This window comes from Schistocerca nitens, chromosome 3 (assembly GCF_023898315.1).
Source record: "Schistocerca nitens isolate TAMUIC-IGC-003100 chromosome 3, iqSchNite1.1, whole genome shotgun sequence".
NCBI classification, from domain to species: Eukaryota; Metazoa; Arthropoda; class Insecta; order Orthoptera; family Acrididae; genus Schistocerca; species Schistocerca nitens.
The window spans coordinates 829,066,730-829,086,122 of NC_064616.1; the positions used below are offsets into that span (position 1 = coordinate 829,066,730).

A 19,393-nucleotide genomic window follows, 5' to 3' on the forward strand; every position below is an offset into this window, starting at 1 on the left:
ACGATGGAATCTATTAACAGTGTGTCTTGTTAAACAACCAACTGGTGACAAAAATTTCAGTACTGCATGGAAAAAAATAAATAAAAATTATAGCTACTGCTCTATCAACATGGATAAGGAAGTTTTGTGTATTAACCATATGGCAAAATACTCGTCTCTTTGCATGCTTTAATTTGCCAAAACCTTATTTCGATATCTTTAGCTGTTTATGATATATGATGCATGGTTGTGAATATGTCTCTTTCGCTCTATTGTGGCATGGCAGGCAGAGTTGAGTGTCCTACATAAAATCCATTTTCTCATGATTGGAGGTAAATGTAGAACTCCTTCCAAGTTTGAATAAAAATTAAATATGTTAGCTAAATTTGTTACACAGCTGTGTATGATTTAATATGTACCAAATACTGAATCATAGTGACCATTATTTTTCATTGCAAACTATATGAAGTTTGTGCAGGATGTTACTTATACGCAAAAAACACAGTAAGTATGACCGTTCATGAAATGATAAGCACTTCACCAAGATGATGATGTATAAAACTGTAAATAACAGAAAAATCATATTTCTTTACCAAATAGTTTCTGCAAAATCATTTGAGAATGATTGCAGGGCATGTCCTCAATTTTGTCAGTGTAGCATGTCATCCAACAGCTTTGCAGGCCCTGTCAAATGACATGTCATTCATTCCAGCTCACCTCCAGGCACATGTCTGCACTATTCAGCAACACCATCTGGCTGTCATTGTGTGCTGCCTCATTAGATAACTAGGGCATATTCTCTGTACTGATTCAGGCCACCTCACAAAAGCCGGCAGGAGTGGCCGAGCGGTTCTAGGCGCTACAGTCTGGAGCCGCGCGACCACTACGGTCGCAGGTTCAAATCCTGCCTCGGGCATGGATGTGTGTGATGTCCTTAGGTTAGTTAGGTTTAAGTAGTTCCTAGGGGACTGATGACCTCAGAAGTTAAGTCGCATAGTGCTCAGAGACATTTTGAACCTCACAAAAGCCTCTGCTATGCAGGTAACCTGCTTGGTTTGTGCATGCATTCATACTCTGAAGGACTGTTGCAAAATTTCAGCACAGACAATATTGCAAAATGAAGAAGGCTGTCATCAGATGTGTTAGAACCTTGTATTACACTAAGAACTCTCAGTATAAAATTGAATTAATATGAACAGTTGTAAAAGAAATTGTAAGATCCATAAAATGATTACCTCTTGATAAGAAACAGTCTTCAAAAAACCATACATCTCATAGCAAGATTTTACAGAATTATGAATAAGCGCAGTTATATCTGGAAGAGGAAGCCTTGAACTATGTGGTGGAAGCAATTTCAATATTTGTAGAACACAGAAGAATCTCCAAACAAGTATCTCTAAGTAACATGTGTGTATAAACAATTGTTTAATAGATTTTTCCATAAGACAGTAGAATCAATTGTACAACTTTAAAATACTCAGAGCATTCAGTTTGAAAGCTAGAGTCAATTTTTTCGTAAAACTCATTTTTGTTTCAAGTATTATCAGAATATGCAACAAAAAGAGAAGTGTGATTTTTTTTATCTTCAGATGATGTCTTAGATTGCAAAGTATCACTTAGTGAAGAGGCTTTTTTTTCTTTGGTTCACCCATTGTGTGTGAATTTACTCTTATATTTCATTTGTTTTACCTATTCTAGTATTGATCTTAATCCATTTATTATTCTTGTTTCTACACCTCATAACTTTTTCCTTTCATTTGTTAATATTTAAGCCAAAGTTTTTATTATGCAATGTATTTCATACAGTGGTCCTTGTAGAGCCCCCTCCTTTCCAGACACTGCAGCAGCCTGCAGGCTTTCAAAAACATTAAAATGAAATGGTGTTGATGTGTTGGCCCTCAACTACGTACCCTCAGACTCAGAGTTGAAATATCAAAAGTTCTGGCTGGTTCCGTTGTCTAGGGGCTGGGATACGTAGTTACCGCATTACAAACCAAAAACTGCTGAGTCTACAGTATACAATAAGAATATAAACATGAATCGAATGGTTGAAGTTTCCTATCTCTTGGCAATTTCGAATTTTAAATGCAATATGGAAATTTATAAATGAAAGACTGCAATTAAATAAAATCTGCAGGTACTATCTTAACGATTTTAAATGATGAGTACGATGGTAGAAGTACTTTTGAGAATGTGCTATATTTCTGCAAAACACGTATTGGTGTCGATGGTCCAGCAGTTAAATAAAATATAAGTTGAATTACAGGGCAACAATGGATTCCTACTGCGTGTAATTAGTTATGAACGACAACATAGCTCGTGAGATATTCACTTCTAAACGTATACTATGTCTTCACTGTAGTAACCACGGAAATCTCACAAGTTCACAATTCCCCACTCCGAAGTATTTCTATCTCTCGCAACCACGTGCAAACTGCTCCACACTCCAAGTCTGTCTCGCCACCATTCGTCCGTTGCGCTGAACATCCAGCCTCTCCCCATTCATGAGCGCTGTGATTGGCTAGAGCACTCCCGCCATGTCTTCAAGCCAACGCACATTCACAAACATAATGAAACACATTTGAAATATTGGATTTACATTTAAATAAATTGAAATTAAATAAATATTCCTACGGCTGGACCATAAACACGCTCTAACACACATTATTAAATACATAATCAAATCAAATAAATATATATCAAAGGAATAGAAACAAAAGGTAAGCCAGTAGCCTAAGGTCTCTGTGCTTTCTAAAACACAGTAAATATTTAACCAATTTCTTCATGAATAGGATATATTGGATACAAACAAAGACATAGGCAAATAAATATATTTATAAGCATGCTGCCACCGTTTTTTCGTGTAACTGTGGAGTACTTATGGCCTAACACGATCGATAGTAATCAGCCCCTTTGACCTCCAATATCTCATGTACTGTTCAAGTTACATGCCTGTAATTTATACTATTTTAGGTTTACACTAATAGCTTTCTAAAGGCACGCCAATCAATGAAATTGGATGAACCATTTAGATTTTGGAAATTCGCTGCTGGGTGTTACTTGTATAATTTACCGTCAGATACTAAACTTTAAACTAATAAAAATATTGAAAATCTGATTACACCATCAGAATCATCGTGCAAATAATAGTAATGTACATGTTTCTTTTTGAGGTATCATGATTCATCTGGCTACTTTTAATTTCTATACGAACTGTGAAATGTCTGCCATGATGGTTTCACCAAGTCCGCCATCTTTGGCACTCTCGGCATTCAAGTCTCTTTCATTGACACAGCGTCGCCATGGAATTCCCAGCCATGCGCTTGGGCTGGACCCTTCTTGCTTTGGCCAACATCCGGCACCACGTGGTCGGCCTGCCGAGCGGCCTGCCGAGCAGCCCATGCGGCCACGCCAACTCTGAACTTAGAATATTTCCAGGGTGCCACAACTCGCCTGTTACCTCACTAGTCCCTTCTGGAAATATGAAATTTCTTTCCCTTGTCTGTACGTGTTTGTTCCTGCCTCAAAACTGTGTTATGCCTAGATCAGCACTTGTTCAGCAAATAGTAGTGTCATTGAAGATAATATGACACAGCTCATGTTACTTCCTTTTTTGTATATCTTTGTGTTTATTTGTTTTGTTTTTTATATCTATTGTGAATTACTTATATGTACCTATGGGAGTAGCTGCAATATGCCAGTTTATATGGTCAAAAGTTTTCTATAGTTATTGAGAAAACTGTTCTTAAACCCCTTTCTATTGCTAAGTGCAAGACTAAATATATTTTGAAAACATCTTTATTTTTTCAGAAAAACCCTAATCACAATTTAAATGTACAAGATACCAGATTCATGTAGTGACAATTCATATAGTTCAAAATATAGGTCCAGTATTTTTAAATTGCATCGTACCTTGCAGATATCTCTTTAACTGCTGCTCTTTCATCGAAGTTAAAAATCTGTGAGTCTTCAATGTGATTACATACTTTTTCATTGTGAATAATTGCATGTTTTACAATACTGCTTAATTCTACATCTACATCTACATCCGTACTCCGCAAGCTACCTGACGGTGTGTGGCGGAGGGTACCCTGAGTACCTCTATCGGTTCTCCCTTCTATTCCAGTCTCGTATTGTTCGTGGAAAGAAGGATTGTTGGTATGCTTCTGTGTGGGCTCTAATATCTCTGATTTTATCCTCATGGTCTCTTTGCGAGATATACGTAGGAGGGAGCAATATACTGCTTGACTCCTTGGTGAAGGTATGTTCTCAAAACTTCAACAAAAGCCCGTACCGAGCTACTGAGCGTCTCTCTTGCAGAGTCTTCCTCTGGAGTTTATCTATCATCTCCGTAACGCTTTCGGTATTACTAAATGATCCTGTAACGAAGCGCGCTGCTCTCCGTTGGATCTTCTCTATCTCTTCTATCAACCCTATCTGGTACGGATCCCACACTGCTGAGCAGTATTCAAGCAGTGAGCGAACAAGCGTACTGTAACCTACTTACTTTGTTTTTGGATTGCATTTCCTTAGGATTCTTCCAATGAATCTCAGTCTGGCATCTGCTTTACCGACGATCAACTTTAAATGATCATTCCATTTTAAATCACTCCTAATGCATAATCCCAGATAATTTATGGAATTAACTGCTTCCGGTTGCTGACCTGCTATTTTGTAGCTAAATGATAAGGGATCTATCTTTCTATGTATTCGCAGCACATTACACTTGTCTACACTGAGATTCAATTGCCAATCCCTGCACCATGCGTCAATTCGCTGCAGATCCTCCTGCATTTCAGTACAATTTTCCATTGTTACAACCTCTCGATACACCACAGCATCACCATCATCATCAGTTATCTGCTATATTAGCAGGTCCTTTGCCTCTCCATTTTCTGCGATCCATTGCTTCCTTCTTAAGGCTGCTGTATGTTGTACCGTCCATCATGTCATCCAGTATCTGGAATCTCTTCCTTCCTCGCTTCCTTTTCCCTTCTACATAACCTTCTAAAACTGTTTTTATCAGTCCGTCATTCTTTCTTAATACGAGGGTCAGTCAAAAAGTAATGCCTCCTATTTTTTTTTCTACGTTTAATTGTCAGGAAATTTAAATGCAATTACATAGGTTGAAAACCACAACATTGAGGATCATTTTGTCATTTTTCAATGTAATCTCCGCCCATCTCTACAGTTTTGGTCCATCTTTGAACAAGGGCATGTATCCCAGCACGGTAAAAATCACAGCTCTGCTTCCTAAGCCATTGACGCACGGATGTTTTGACGGCCTCCTCATCTTCAAAATGAATCCCACGATGAGGTTCTTTTAGTGGCCCGAACAGATGGAAGTCTGATGGTGCCATATCAGGGCTGTATGGGGGATGAGGCAAAACTTCCCATCCAATTTTGACAATCTCGTCAGAGGTGTGACGACTGGTGTGTGGTCTTGCATTGTCATGCAAAAGAAGAACATCTGCCATTGATTTTGTTGGGCGAACTCGCTGAAGACGTGCTTTAAGTTTTTTGAGGGTTGTGACGTATTGAACAGAATTTATTGTGCATCCCTGCTCCAAAAAATCAACCAGAATCACACCCTCTGTATCCCAGAAAACTGTTGCCATAACTTTCCCTGCCGATCGCACAGTTTTGAATTTTTTCTTCCTCGGCGAGCTTGTGTGACGCCACTCCATTGACTGCCTCTTTGATTCGGGTTCAAAAAAATGCACCCATGTTTCGTCCCCGGTCACAATTTTTTTCAGAAACTCATCTCCCTCCAAACGGAAGCGCTGCAAGTGTTGGGAGGCTATTGTTTTCCTTGCCTCTTTATTTTGATCGGTTAACATTCTTGGAACCCACCGTGCACAAACTTTTGAGTACCCCAATTGTTTAATAATCGTGATCACACTGCCTTTACTAAGAGAAATAATGCGACACACTTCATCTGCAGTCACCCAACGGTCACCACGAATGATGTCATCAACTTGCTGAATGTTGTGTGGAGTCACTGCACTCACCGGCCTGCCGCTCCGCTTTTCGTCAGTCAACGGTGTTTGCCCTTCAGCTTCCTTACAACGACGAACCCATCGTCTAACAGTGCTGACATCCACTGTCACAACACCATACACCTTCTTCAGTCTTTCATGAATGCGTATGGGCGTTTCACCTTCTGCATTCAAGAATTAAATCACACAACGCTGTCTCAAACGAACATCGATGTCGGCCATCTTACAAACTTCTGCTGTGCTGCCACCTGTTGACACAGAAAGTTACTACTGCAGTGGATTGCAGAAGAAGGTTTGAGGAATGGCGCCAAATTCAAATTTTTCACTTAACTTAATTTCTTTAAGTAGAAAAAAAATGGGAGGCATTACTTTTTGACCGACCCTCGTATATGCCCAATCCAATTTCTTTTTCTTCTCTTTATTACATCTAGTAACTGTCTTTTCTCTCCCACTCTTCTCAGCACCTCTTCATTGTTTACTCTGTCCATCCAACTTATTCTTTCCATCTTCCGCCATGTCCAGATCTCAAAAGCCTCCAGCCTTTCTCTGTCTTTTTTCCTCATAGTCCATGTTTCAGCGCCATATAGAAGAACACTCCATACAAGACATTTTATGAGTCCCTTTCTGAGTTCTCTGTCCAGACCGCTGCAGAAGATTCTCCTATTCTCCTTTTCTTATAAAATGCCTCTTTTGCCATTGCTATCCTTGTTTTAATTTCTGTGGTGCACTTCCAGTCGGTGTCTATCCTGCTTCCAAGATACTTAAAATTTTGCACCTGTTCTAGTGTTTCTCCATTCAGCACAATTTTTATTTCCTTATTTCCTCCTATTGCCAATACTTTTGTTTTATTTGTGTTAATTTCATTCCATATTTTTTTCCGTTAGTTGCAATGGTGTCCACCAAATCCTGTAATTCTTTTTCCCCTGTGGCTAGAAGGACCATGTCATCAGCAAATCTCAAACACCCTACTCTTCTTCCTCCAATTTCTACTCCTTTGTCATCTAATGAGCATTGGTCAATCATATTTTCCAAGTACAGGTTGAAAAGAGTAGGTGATAAACAGCATCCTTGTCTTACTCCTTTCCCTAGTCTGATCCAGTTTGTACTTTCTCCTCTCACTTTAACTGAAACTTTTTGATTAAGGTACAATGAGTTTATAAGTCTTCTGGTTTTCCAGTCCACTCTCTTTTCCCTCATAATAGTCGCCAGCTTGTCCCAAACCACATTGTCAAATGCCTTTTCTAAATCGATGAAGCACATATATAGGTCTCTTCCTTTTTCAATAAACCTTTCTCCCAAGATTCGTAGGAGCCCTATTGCATCTCTGGTGCCCGTATTCCATCTAAAGCCAAACTGCTCCTTGCCGAGATTTTCCTCTATTACTTTTTCAAGTCTTTTATTAATTATTCTTAACATCACTTTGGCTGCATGTGAAATGAGGCTGATTGTCCTGTGCTCGCTGCATTTCTTAGTTCCTTGTTTTTTCGGTAATGGAATCATTACTGTTGTCAAAAAGTCCTCAGGCCATTCACCACTGTCATATATTTTATTACATAACCTCAATATTTCTCTTATTCCATTGTGATTCAAGCATTTTAGTATTTCTCCCAGTATTGTATCTGTACCTACTGCTTTGCCATTTTTAATTGCAGCAATGGCAGACTTTACTTCTTCTATTATGATGGTCGGTCCTTTCTCTTCATCACTTACACTGTTGTGTGATTCAAGTTCCAGAGTTTCTGGTTTGCTATTTGTGTCATATAGCTCTTTTATATATTCTTCCCATCTCTGGAGGACATCGTCACGATCTTTGTACACTACCTCTTCGTGTTTACTCAAAATTTCCATAGTAGCACTTCCTGCTCTGTTTTGTTCCCATGTCATAGTCTTTACTCTGTTATATAGTAAATCGTATCTTCCCTTCCTGTCCAGTTCTTCAATTTCATCACATTCCTCTTTTAGCCATTTTTTCCTAGCCTGCTCTGTTTCTCTTCGCAGTTCGTTATTTAACCTTCGGTATATCTTTTTTGCATCTTCAGTGTTCTTGTTTTTCAATTTTCTTCTCTCCTCCATCTTGGAAATCATTTCTTTTGTGACCCATGGTTTTTTTGACCTTTTCCCTTTTACATATCCTATATTTTGCTGTCCTGCTTTAATGATTCCTTCTTTCAGCATATTCCAGTACTCGTTGGCATTATCAGGTGCTTCTTTGTCTCGTAATGTGTTTAGAAAGTCCCGAGACAGCATTTCTGTAATTTGTTCTTTGTTGGACCTTATCTTCTCTAGATCCCACTTCTTCACCATTGTCGCCTTTTTCAGTTTTTTCATTCTTATTTCTATTTCTGCCATAAGTAAGTTGTGGTCACTATTAATATCTGCACCTGGTAATATGTGCACCTTATTGATTCCATTCCTGTATCTTTCTTCTATCAGTATAAAATCGATTTAGTTTCTATATTTATCCCCTGGTGATTTCCAAGTGTAGAGCCTCCTCTTATGGTTCTTGAACCATGTGTTTGCCGCTATCAGCTGCCTTTCCCTGCAGAAGTCAATTAACCATTCACCTCTGTCATTTCTCTTTCCAAGACCACGACTGCCTACTATGTTTCCCTCTTTCCCTTCTCCCACAATGACGTTCCAGTCTCCCATTACTATTTTTCAGCATTTTTTATTGTCGTCCATTATTCTCTCTGTTACATTGTACGTTTCCTCTACAATTTGGTCATCATGTTCTGAAGTTGGCATATACATCTGGACAATCAGTAAATCTTTTTGTGCTCCTTTCAGCCTTACACCAATAACCCAGTCATTTGCATAGTCTACATATTCCACACATTTAGCCAATTCTTTTGTCATAATCATTCCTACTCCATTAATTCCTTTTACTTCTCCTCCTGAGTAGTAGAATACATATTCATCTGACTGCAGCTCTCCATGTCCATTCCATCTTACCTCAGCAACTCCTACGAGGTACATACGATTCTTTTCCATCTCTCTCTTAAGGTTTTCTAGTTTTCCTGCTTGTAGCAGAGTTCTGACATTCCAGGTACCAATTCTCGTTTTGATTTTTTGCCTCCTTTCAAGTTGTGTCCCCCCCCCCCCCCCCCCCCCCCGGAGATCCGAATGGGGGACTATTTTACCTCCGGACAATGATTTAACATGAGAGGAAGCCATTTTTTGTGCATAAAATTGAGACTGCATTATGCAGGGAAGAAAATCTGTGGTGGTATTCCGTTGCCTTCCGCAGTTCTGGAGGCCGCCCCTAACATGGGATACAGACGCCTTTTGCAGCCGCCCGCTCCGGGTCAGACGCTGCATGAGAAGTATAGGTTGGAAAATGAAAGACCCCTAGCCCTCGAAACCTAATAGCGTCAGGGTCGGAAAAGAACAAGAGCTGGCCGAGGGTGGCCAGATAGGAAAGATAAAAGTGAGGACCTGGCATAAGTAAGTGGAAGCAATGCCAGGACTCAGCTCGGGGCCCCGTGGTCGCCAGCCACGTATCACTAGGTGTGACTCCCTGAGGACTGCATCCGACTGCAGCTCTCCATGTCCATTCCATCTTACATCAGCAACTCCTACGAGGTCCATATGATTCTTTTCCATCTCTCTTTTAAGGTTTTCTAGTTTACCTGCTTGAAGTGTCATCTGTACGACAATCTAGAGAAGGAACTACAGTGCAGTCTTCCTCTGTGAAACAGCTTTGGAAAAAGACATTTACTATTTTGGCCTTTAGTCTGTCATCCTCTGTTTCAGTACCATTTTGGTCACAGAGTGTCTGGACATTTTGTTTTGTTCCACCTACCACTTTGACATAAGACCAAAATTTCTTAGGATTTTCTGCCAAGTCAGTACATAGAACTTTACTTTCGAATTCATTGAACCCCTCTCGCATGGCCCTCCTCACACTACATTTCGCTTCGCATAGTTTTTGTTTGTCTGCAAGACTTTGGCTATGTTTATGTTTGCTGTGAAGTTTCCTTTGCTTCCGCAGCAGTTTTCTAACTCGGTTGTTTTACCACGGTGGCTCTTTTCCATCTCTTACGATCTTGCTTGGCACATACTCATCTAACGCATATTGTACGATGTTTTTGAACTTTGTCCACTGATCCTCAACACTATCTGTACTTGAGACAAAACTTTTGTGTTGAGCCGTCAGGTACTCTGTAATCTGCTTTTTGTCACTTTTGCTAAACAGAAAAATCTTCCTACCTTTTTTAATATTTCTATTTATGGCTGAAATCATCGATGCCGTAGCCGCTTTATGATCACTGATTCCCTGTTCTGCATTAACTGTTTCAAATAGTTCGGGTCTGTTTGTCACCAGAAGGTCTAATATGTTATCGCCACGAGTCAGTTCTCTGTTTAACTGCTCAAGGTAGTTTTCAGATAAAGCACTTAAAAAAATTTCACTGGATTCTTTGTCCTTGCCACCCGTTATGAACGTTTGAGTCTCCCAGTCTATATCCGGAAAATTAAAATCTCCACCCAGAACTATAACATGGTGGGGAAATCTACTCGAAATATTTTCCAAATTATCCTTCAGGTGCTCAGCCACAACAGCTGCTAAGCCAGGGGGCCTATAGAGACAGCCAATTACCATGTCTCCAGTTTTACGACACTTAGGTACTTGATGTTGACATTTGGCGAAAAAACATCAATCAGATATTTAGATAGCATGACATTTATTTAATTAAAAATTATTAAAGATGAACATTTCTGTGAGATGGTATTGAATTTTTTTTTTTGTTTTTTATTTATTGGAAATGCACACATGCCGTGCAAAGGATTACATTCACATTACTTTACATTCACATTACTAGTCTTTGTTATAAGCTGTGATGGATTTCTGTATATTCCTGCATTTTATAATATGATATAGGTCACAAAATTCCAAGCACAACACACACACACGAAATACTTTATTGCAACACACCTTGTGGAATAAACCATGGGTTGCCAGTCTTGTCATCAGATTTGACATTTCATGGTTAGCTTCCATCCAGGTCGTGTCTTGCATGGCAGACGTTGCATAGAAGTCCTCTGGTATGTTGTTTCTCTTCTCATGCAGATCTTGTAGAAGCTGTTTGAAGTTGGCACTAGCTGGGAGTATGGGCTCGCATCTTAAATCCTCTATCAGGAAGGTCTCCCTGGTAAGCTTGTATACTAGTCTTGATCTTGAGTTCTGCAGCATTCCTAAAATTTTCTTCAGGTATCTAGCCTTTCCAATGAATCTCAACCTGGCACCCGCCTTACCAAAAATTAATTTTATATGATCATTCCACTTCAAATCGTTCCGCACGCATACTCCCAGATATTTTACAGAAGTAACTGTTACCAGTGTTTGTTCCGCTATCATATAATCATACAATAAAGGATCTATAGTGGCAGGGCTGTTTGTTTGGATGCCATTTGTGATTATTAGATCTACTGTGGTGGCTCCGTTATGCCCTATGAATGTCCAGTCCTCCTGTCTGTTGTGTAATTTGAAGCCCTCATTTACTAGATATTCCATTATTTCTTTACATTTTCTACCTTGCCTATTTATCGCACAGTTCATGTCTCCCGCAATGATTATCTTTATCTTGTCCTTGCTTCTACTCTAGTCCAAGACCATCCCTAGTTTATCTATTATGTCTGTTGCAGTGTTGTCTGGATTAAAGTAGACTGCTACTATAACTCCAGTCCTTTTCCTGACAACCAACATGTCCTCTTCTCTTAATAGTAGTTTGAAAGGGGACAGTCGTGATTTATGATGCATAACACACCACCCACTGGTCTTCCCCTCCTCTTGCACTGTATCGCATTGGCATGAAAATTGTAAAATTCTGGGATGTTGAGTTCTGTGTCCTCTTTTACCATTGTCTCTGTGAGTACTCCAATGTCATAATTGGCCATGATATTTCTCAGGAGCAGATTCAGAACTCCCCTCAGGCTCTCTATGTTCCATATTGTTATATTAGTCTCTGGGTGCCGGGCCTTTACACTTCCAGGGTAGCCGAAAGGGACGGCATATTGCATCTTCTGGCCAAAAATTTCCATCGTGGACTAGTTCTAGGTCTTGCAGTGGAATGCCTATTTTAAAAAGCTCCGCTTCCTCATTTTTCATTCATCAGATCACAGTATATTTTCCCTTTTACTCCGTTTTCCTTCAGGTATTCTGTAATAGCTTTCTCTGTCATATCTTTGTCCAGTTTTCCCATGTATAGCCAGGCACTTCTTTCCGCTGCCTTTATTTTGCTTTCCCCTTGTATTGTTCCCATTTTTCTTCCATTTGTTTCTTTTCCTGTCTCGTTTTCCCATTGTCTAGCATGTCTGTTCCCACCTCTCACCACTGTTGTCCATTCCCTCTTCGGGTTCTCTTGATTTTTTTCTTCATTTACTGGTGTTCCAGGTTGTCCTGCTGTTTGTTTCCAATCCCTATCTTCTATTGTATTTGTTTCTGCATCACCGGGTCATTCCTGCTGGCCCCTGCACTCTTGCCTCGGTACCTTTGTCTTGGTTGTACCACGTGTTGGGGCTGGTTCCTGTTGTTGTGTAGCCATTCTTTTTATTTCGTCTTTTGTCATCATCTTTATCGTTTGTCAGACTTCCATACATATGCTTTATCTGTTGGTTCATCTTTTCTATTATTATTCCTCCTATATCTTCTTCTGTTCATGTTTGGTGTTGTTTGTTTCTTTCCGGGTCAGTTGACTGGCAACTATGTGTCGCCACTTCTTCATTGCCACTAGTCGGTCTTTGTTCATCACTACTAGTTGTCAGCTGATCCCTTTATACCACGGAGTTGCCGTTGTTGCTTCCAAGTGTCAAGGGCTTGTCCTGCTATTGGCTTGCTACTTGGATGTTCTGAGGTGTGGCCGAGAGATGTCGCTAGTTGTTGCACTATGAAACTGTCGTTTCTCTCTGGAGCTGCGTTTGTTGCATTTATAACCTCTTCTGCATGTTTTACTTGAATGTTATTCTTATCTTCAAGGCACGTGTAATTGTTTGAAAATACTCACGAATGATGTTCACTGCTTCCTGTAGTTGTCCCTTCATTTCCTTTTTCATTTATCCTCCTGCTTCCACTATATCTTCCACACTTTTCAGTGCACTTTTAAACTGTCGCTTGCCCTCGTCCGCCATCATACCTCATACATTTTATGAGACGAGAGAAAGTCTGTGGAGATAACTTTTAGAGCAGCCCGTAGTTGTGTCATCCATATTTATATATTAAGGAATAGTCTAGATGAAAAGAGAATATATAATTCATAGATGCAAACAGAAAAGTGTACAAAAATGGAAAGGTAGACATGAACAATTCTGCTGAGGTTTAATGATGACATGGCACGAGTTCTGTGCCTGCATAAATTTCCTTTCTATCAAAATTTCTAAAATAAGCCTGTATAATTTTTCGTTCTTTGATAAAATTTTGTCGTGATGGAGATACTAGCAGCCAATGAAGAAAAAGTGCATTTTGCCAAACAAGTGACAGTTAAAAACTGTGAAATCATATAATTTTTTGTAGTGGCAAGTTCGAATGCTATGCAATGGCATGACCAAACGAGTAAAGCAAGTAGCCCACTTTGATTCATTATAAAGCTACTAGGAAACTGCAATATATTTTAGCAATAAACTGCATATAAAACACATTTATAGCTTTTCTTTGAAAACTGCTCAAGTGTAGGGACCACTTCTCAAGTTCTCAAGTTGATGAGGACATTTTATTTGTGTACAAAACAGAAAATCTGTCATGGTGATCAGTTTGTCACACACACACACACACACACACACACACACACACACACACACACATATCTGATAAACATCTTAGTAAATTAGCTTACTACGCCTATTTTCACTCATTGCTTTCATATGGCATCATATTTTGGGGTAATTCATCACTAAGGAATAAATTATTTATTGCACAAAAGCGTGTAATCAAAATAATAGCTGGAGTCCACCCAAGATCATCCTGCAGACATTTATTTAAGGATCTAGGGATATTCACAGTAGCTTCTCAGTATATATACTCTCTTATGAAATTTGCTATTAACAACCAAACCCAATTCAAAAGTAATAGCAGTGTGCATAACTACAATACTAGGAGAAAGGATGATCTTCACTATTCAAGATTAAATCTAACTTTGGCACAGAAAGGGGTGAATTATACTGCCACTAAAGTCTTTGGTCACTTACCAAATAGTATTAAAAGTCTGGCAGATAACCAACAAGTATTTAAGAAGAAATTAAAAGAATTTCTTAATGACAACTCCTTCTACTCCATAGAGGAATTTTTAGGTATAAATTAAGGAAAAAAATTATTAAAAATAAATAAAAAAACACAAAAAATAAAAAAAGTTGTTATATTAACTTAAGTATGTTGCTAAATTAACTTAATTATGTCATGTATTGGAAAATTTGACTCGTTCCACATCATTACGAAATATCGTACTCATGATCCATGGAACTAGTATTAATCTAATCTAATCAGAGAGAGAGAGAGAGAGAGAGAGAGAGAGAGAAGGTGGTCGGGGGTGGATGGGGGGGGGGGGGGGGGGGGAGAAGATTATATTTCCTGAATCAATAAAATCCTGAATAAATTGATAAAAATTAAATGAAAATGTTCAAAAATTGTTTTTAGTTGTTTAGTTTATGTATAGGGGCCACAAATACAAATAGGGAGCCATCCTTGCAATGCACTATCTATGCACTGAATGGGAAGAACATGGAGTTTGATTTACTTTTATGTAGCCGTATGACACATATGTCTCACTATCATTGGAAGCATGTATACACATATATGCTTTTGTTTGGGTATCTTATACTGTCCACACAACCTCAATTGCTGCTTCTTGCAAAAATATATTGATTTTTAAATATTCTGGTAATCACTTCCCATTGTGGTTATGGCACAATTTTTTCTAGATATTTGCTTTTGAATAGCTTCTTCTGTTAGTTTAGTACTCTGTGTAGTTTGCTGTAATACCTTTGGAGGTTGGGAATAATGCAAACTGTAAGGTAAAATGCAGTCAGTTCTTGGACATGCTTGTGAAGAGAGAAAATTCAATCAGACACTATGTAAAACGTATCTGTGTGTAACATATGAATTTAATGGATTATGTACATTATATTAATTCTGTTGGCTTGTATGTGCAACACTAGTCTGCCAGATATTTTAATCAGGAGTCAGTAATACATAAAATAATGGTCAATGGTGGAATAACATTCAACCAAATATAGTAGTTTTTACTTACTGTTTTAAAATTAACCAAGTGCTAGCCTGCAATATTGCAGTGCCTGTGTTATTCTGATTACAATGCAAAGTTCCCTTGGACAAGCATGCATGTTCAAAGGAACAGGCACTATGGTGACTACAGGCATTATGAAATACATTAAATGAATTCTCAGTTGTGAATAAGAACAACCATCAGCTGTACAATGGAATGACAACAATGAAAATTTGTGCCAGACCAGGACTTGAATCCAGATTTCCCCGTTTATCACGAGTGGTCAGCTTACCAATTCGCTATCCATGCACAACTCACGGCCAGACCCAAACCTCCATATGTCATCAATCAGGTGTAGACTCATGGTTGATGACATATGGAGTTGTCTGTGTAAAAGGTATCTACATAAAAAAAAAATTAAAACAAATTCTAAAAATAGAAAAAATTACAGGAATAGTGCACAAAAGCAGATTGCAGTTTTATGGCCACATACAAAGAATTAATGAGTTCATAAGGATGAAATGGGGCTTTGATATCTTTGACTCATAATTGAAAATAACACTGCTCTGGTACTTAACTATCAGAAAAGACCAAGAGGAAATCACATACAACTGGAATACACACAAAACTGAAATGAACACAGTTCGTATGCCATAGTTGCATTGTAGTCACTTTTATGGTTCCAAGACGACCGGTTTCAGCAATCTTATACTCCCAACACCTGACCTTATGGTACTTGTTATAAAATTGCTATGTTACATGACATAAAGTCAAAGCAAAGCATACAAGGCACTTCCCACATATACCTGTTGTGATAGAAATGCAGTTGATAAAATCCTCATATCGTCCATGCACGTTGGTGGAGAACATGATTCTTACAGGCTTACTGCACAGTACTACATTGCTAGGGGAGTGCTGTGTGGCAAGCTATTGAGGATCATGTTCACCACTAACATGCATGGATGATACAAGGATTTTATCAACTGTGTGCATTTTATCAACTGGATTTTTATCAAGACATGTATAAGTGGGGAGTGCCTTTTATGCCTTGACTTCATGTAATGTAACATGGCAATTTTATAACAAGTTCCTTAAGATTATGTGTTGGCAGCATAAGATTGTTGGAACTGATCATCTTGGAACATTAAAAGTGTCTACATTGTGATTATGGTATATTACGTGCATTCATTTCTGACCATACCAATCACACCACAGCACAGCGTGTTACCTTACACAAAACTGAAACATCGTTGCAACAACTAGAGTGCCATTTTGGTTTTTCCTAAGTGGTGCCAGTTGTCAGATTAACACCATGATAGACTCAGAGAATTGATGAAAAATGTATGGCTTAAATGGAAAAACAATAAATGAGAACAACTGTCCTAGTAGTTGTAAGCTTATCATGCCCTTGTTGGATGTCTAACAGAATAAATAAATAATAACTACACCATTTGCAGAATGGCAAGAGTTCTTGTTGTCGTCTTAATTTTTATTATTTTCGTACATTTTCTGTAAGTTTACTTTTTATGCAGTGTATTATAAGTAGTATTTTTACTATGGAAAATACTTTTGACTTTTGCTAGTGTGTCTGTCTGGTGTGCTCTAATTTAATATTTTCTGTCCAGGCAAAGAAGATTACCCAGGTTGCTTGCGGATCTGCACATACTTTAGCTTGGAGTACAAATAAACCAGTTTCAGCCAGCCGACTTCCACAAGGAACACCACTAGAATATGATTTAGTGAGAGATTTGCCACTTCCTGTGCTTCGGAACAGGCTTTTACTACTTCATCATTTCTCAGAATTGTTTTGCCCTGTTGTTGCAATGTTTCCTGTTGATGGTGAAGGCAGTCTTGACAAACTAAGAGGAATATTAGTGTCTTCAACCAAAGAAGCAACATTTAGAAAGGTAAGTAACAGTATCTTTATATCCACATCAGTACCCAAGTCACTCCAGTTCTTCTGCATATACTACTTCTGGTCAGGAATCATTTTCACTTGTTCAGTCAAATTATCCTTTCTGACAGTTGTGTGACAGTTACTTGAGTTTCAGATATCTGCTGCAGTTGATATGTTGAGCAGTTTCTATAAAGTATTTCAATTTTGGCTTTCCTTATAATACAGCTTGTTTACCATTCACTTCATTGTCAAATAATTTGAAGGTCCATGTGGACATGAGTCACTATTCAATATGCTAAATGCACCTGATTGAATCTCTGCCAAAACAGCTATAGTCTTCGTTTGGTTGGTGGGGTAGTGCAGGTGTGTTCTTAAACAATAGCAAAAAAAAAAGTATTAGGTTATATCACTGTCAAGTACAATGGTGGCTTAGTCAGCAAGAAGAACAGCAACAATAATAACAACAGGAGCAGATGCAGGCATTGCTAACCCAAAGTACGGACTTGCTTCATGCTCTTGGCTCACCACCAAGGGAGGGGGGGATATGCCCAGTATTCCGTTTTCTGTGCCACGCCTTCCGCTCCTGCACCCCTAATGCTGTTTTCCAATATTGATGAGTTGATGGGAAGGTGGGAGAATTACCTGCATCAGTTCTTGCTCCACCAGCAGGTAGATTGTATTGTTGATGTCGAGCAGCACAGATTTATACAATAGTGTCCGAAATTTGAAACTCTTCACTGTGCTCAAGAAACTTCCCTTTGATGAGCTTTGTTGGTTGCTTGCACAGTATTTTGGCCATGAATCCTATGTAGTGGCAGTTTAACCAGCGCCACAAGTGCCCCGGGCAGTCATATATGGCCTGTATCAATGATTTATGGAGCTTCTCATGCAAGTTTTCACTTTGAGTGACCCAAATGTGCTTCCTCTTATGTACACTTGCTAATTCAGGACATTATTGTCAGGTTAGCTCCTTTTTACAAGGTTCAGACTAGGGCATCAACCTTGTCCAACTCTTCTGTAGCCGACATTACCCAAATTGCAGAATCACATGAGCTTACGGCAGTAAGAGATGTCCTTTGTGATAACTGGGTGTGTATAGTAAACAGACCCTAGTGCCCTGCGGGATACCCCAGGTTGCCTTGCCTCCCACCGAGTCATTATATGTTGCTGGTGTAGCAGAAGCACTGTCCATCCTTGCCCATGCCAAATTCGGTGGGTTGATGCCCCTTGCAGTGTTGTAATTCCTACTAGCAGTGTTTTTTGGGTTGTCAGTGTCATTCTCTTTCTGCTCATTGGGCAAGCCAGCACTCCTCTCCTGACTCTCATTTGTTAAATGTCTGCCATGACTACCAACATATGGAGGCCATATGTGAGTTATGCCAGTGGATAGGCAACTATTTGTGACAGTCAAGAGGCTGTGAGTCAGTCATCGGATGCCTCGGTGTTTTCACTGGACTCTGGGGCTGCCTCTAACATTGCATGTGTTGCCCCACCATATTTTGCTGATCTTGGAAGTTGATGTGTGGGTGGCCGAGTGCTGGTAGACACAGGAGTGATGGTCAGCCTCATTGCTGCTTGTGCAATGCTTACCTGCAGTTGCGTTGGATGTGGTTTCTTGAACTTTCCTGGTCCTCAGTATCCCATTTGGGCTCTATCTGTTTAATTGCCTGCCTTTTTTAACCTCATCAGTGCAGGAATTTACCAACATTATTTGGAGCAATTGATTCAGGTCATTCCATGTTGCGTCAATCATCTTGGTGTTATCTGGGTCACATGCCCTACTCGAAAGCAGCATTTATGAAACCTTCAGTCAATTTTTCCAACACCACCTACAGAATGACCTTTGTTGCAAGCTAAAGAAATGCATTTTTTCTGTCTGAAGGTGTGTTATTTGCAGAGCTTAGCGAAGATGGTCTTGTGCCCACAGATGACCACATCAGGGCCATTGTCAACCTACCGGTGGCCAAGAACCGGAAGGATTTTTGGATAAGTTTTCGTATTATGCTCAGTTCATTCCCCAGGCTATGCACATCTGACAGCCTCTTTACTAGGTTTACCTGAAGGTTATTAAATTTGTCTGGTCTGCGGACTCTTAATGAGCTTTTCACTCCCTGAAACATCATATGTGCTCTGCTCCCTGTCTGACTTGCTGTACACTGGTTAAACTTTTAACCCTGGCCAGGACACATACCTGTATAGCATTGGTATGTTCCTGTCCCATCAGAACCAGGTGGCACCAAACAGCCCATCACTTACGCATCAAAGATGCTTTCTGCTGCACAGTATAATTATTTACAGGTGTAAAAAGA

The 19,393-nt window shown here is 39.3% G+C and overlaps 1 protein-coding gene across 1 annotated transcript in view; it reads left to right on the forward strand.

Moving 5' to 3' along the window:
* LOC126248847 (E3 ubiquitin-protein ligase HERC2) overlaps positions 1–19,393 on the forward strand; it is an 851,297-nt gene that overhangs the window by 739,969 nt on the left and 91,935 nt on the right. The window contains exon 76 of the mRNA XM_049950269.1: positions 16,813–17,094. Within this exon, the coding sequence (XP_049806226.1) occupies positions 16,813–17,094 (282 nt within the window). The remainder of the gene's footprint in view (positions 1–16,812; positions 17,095–19,393) is intronic.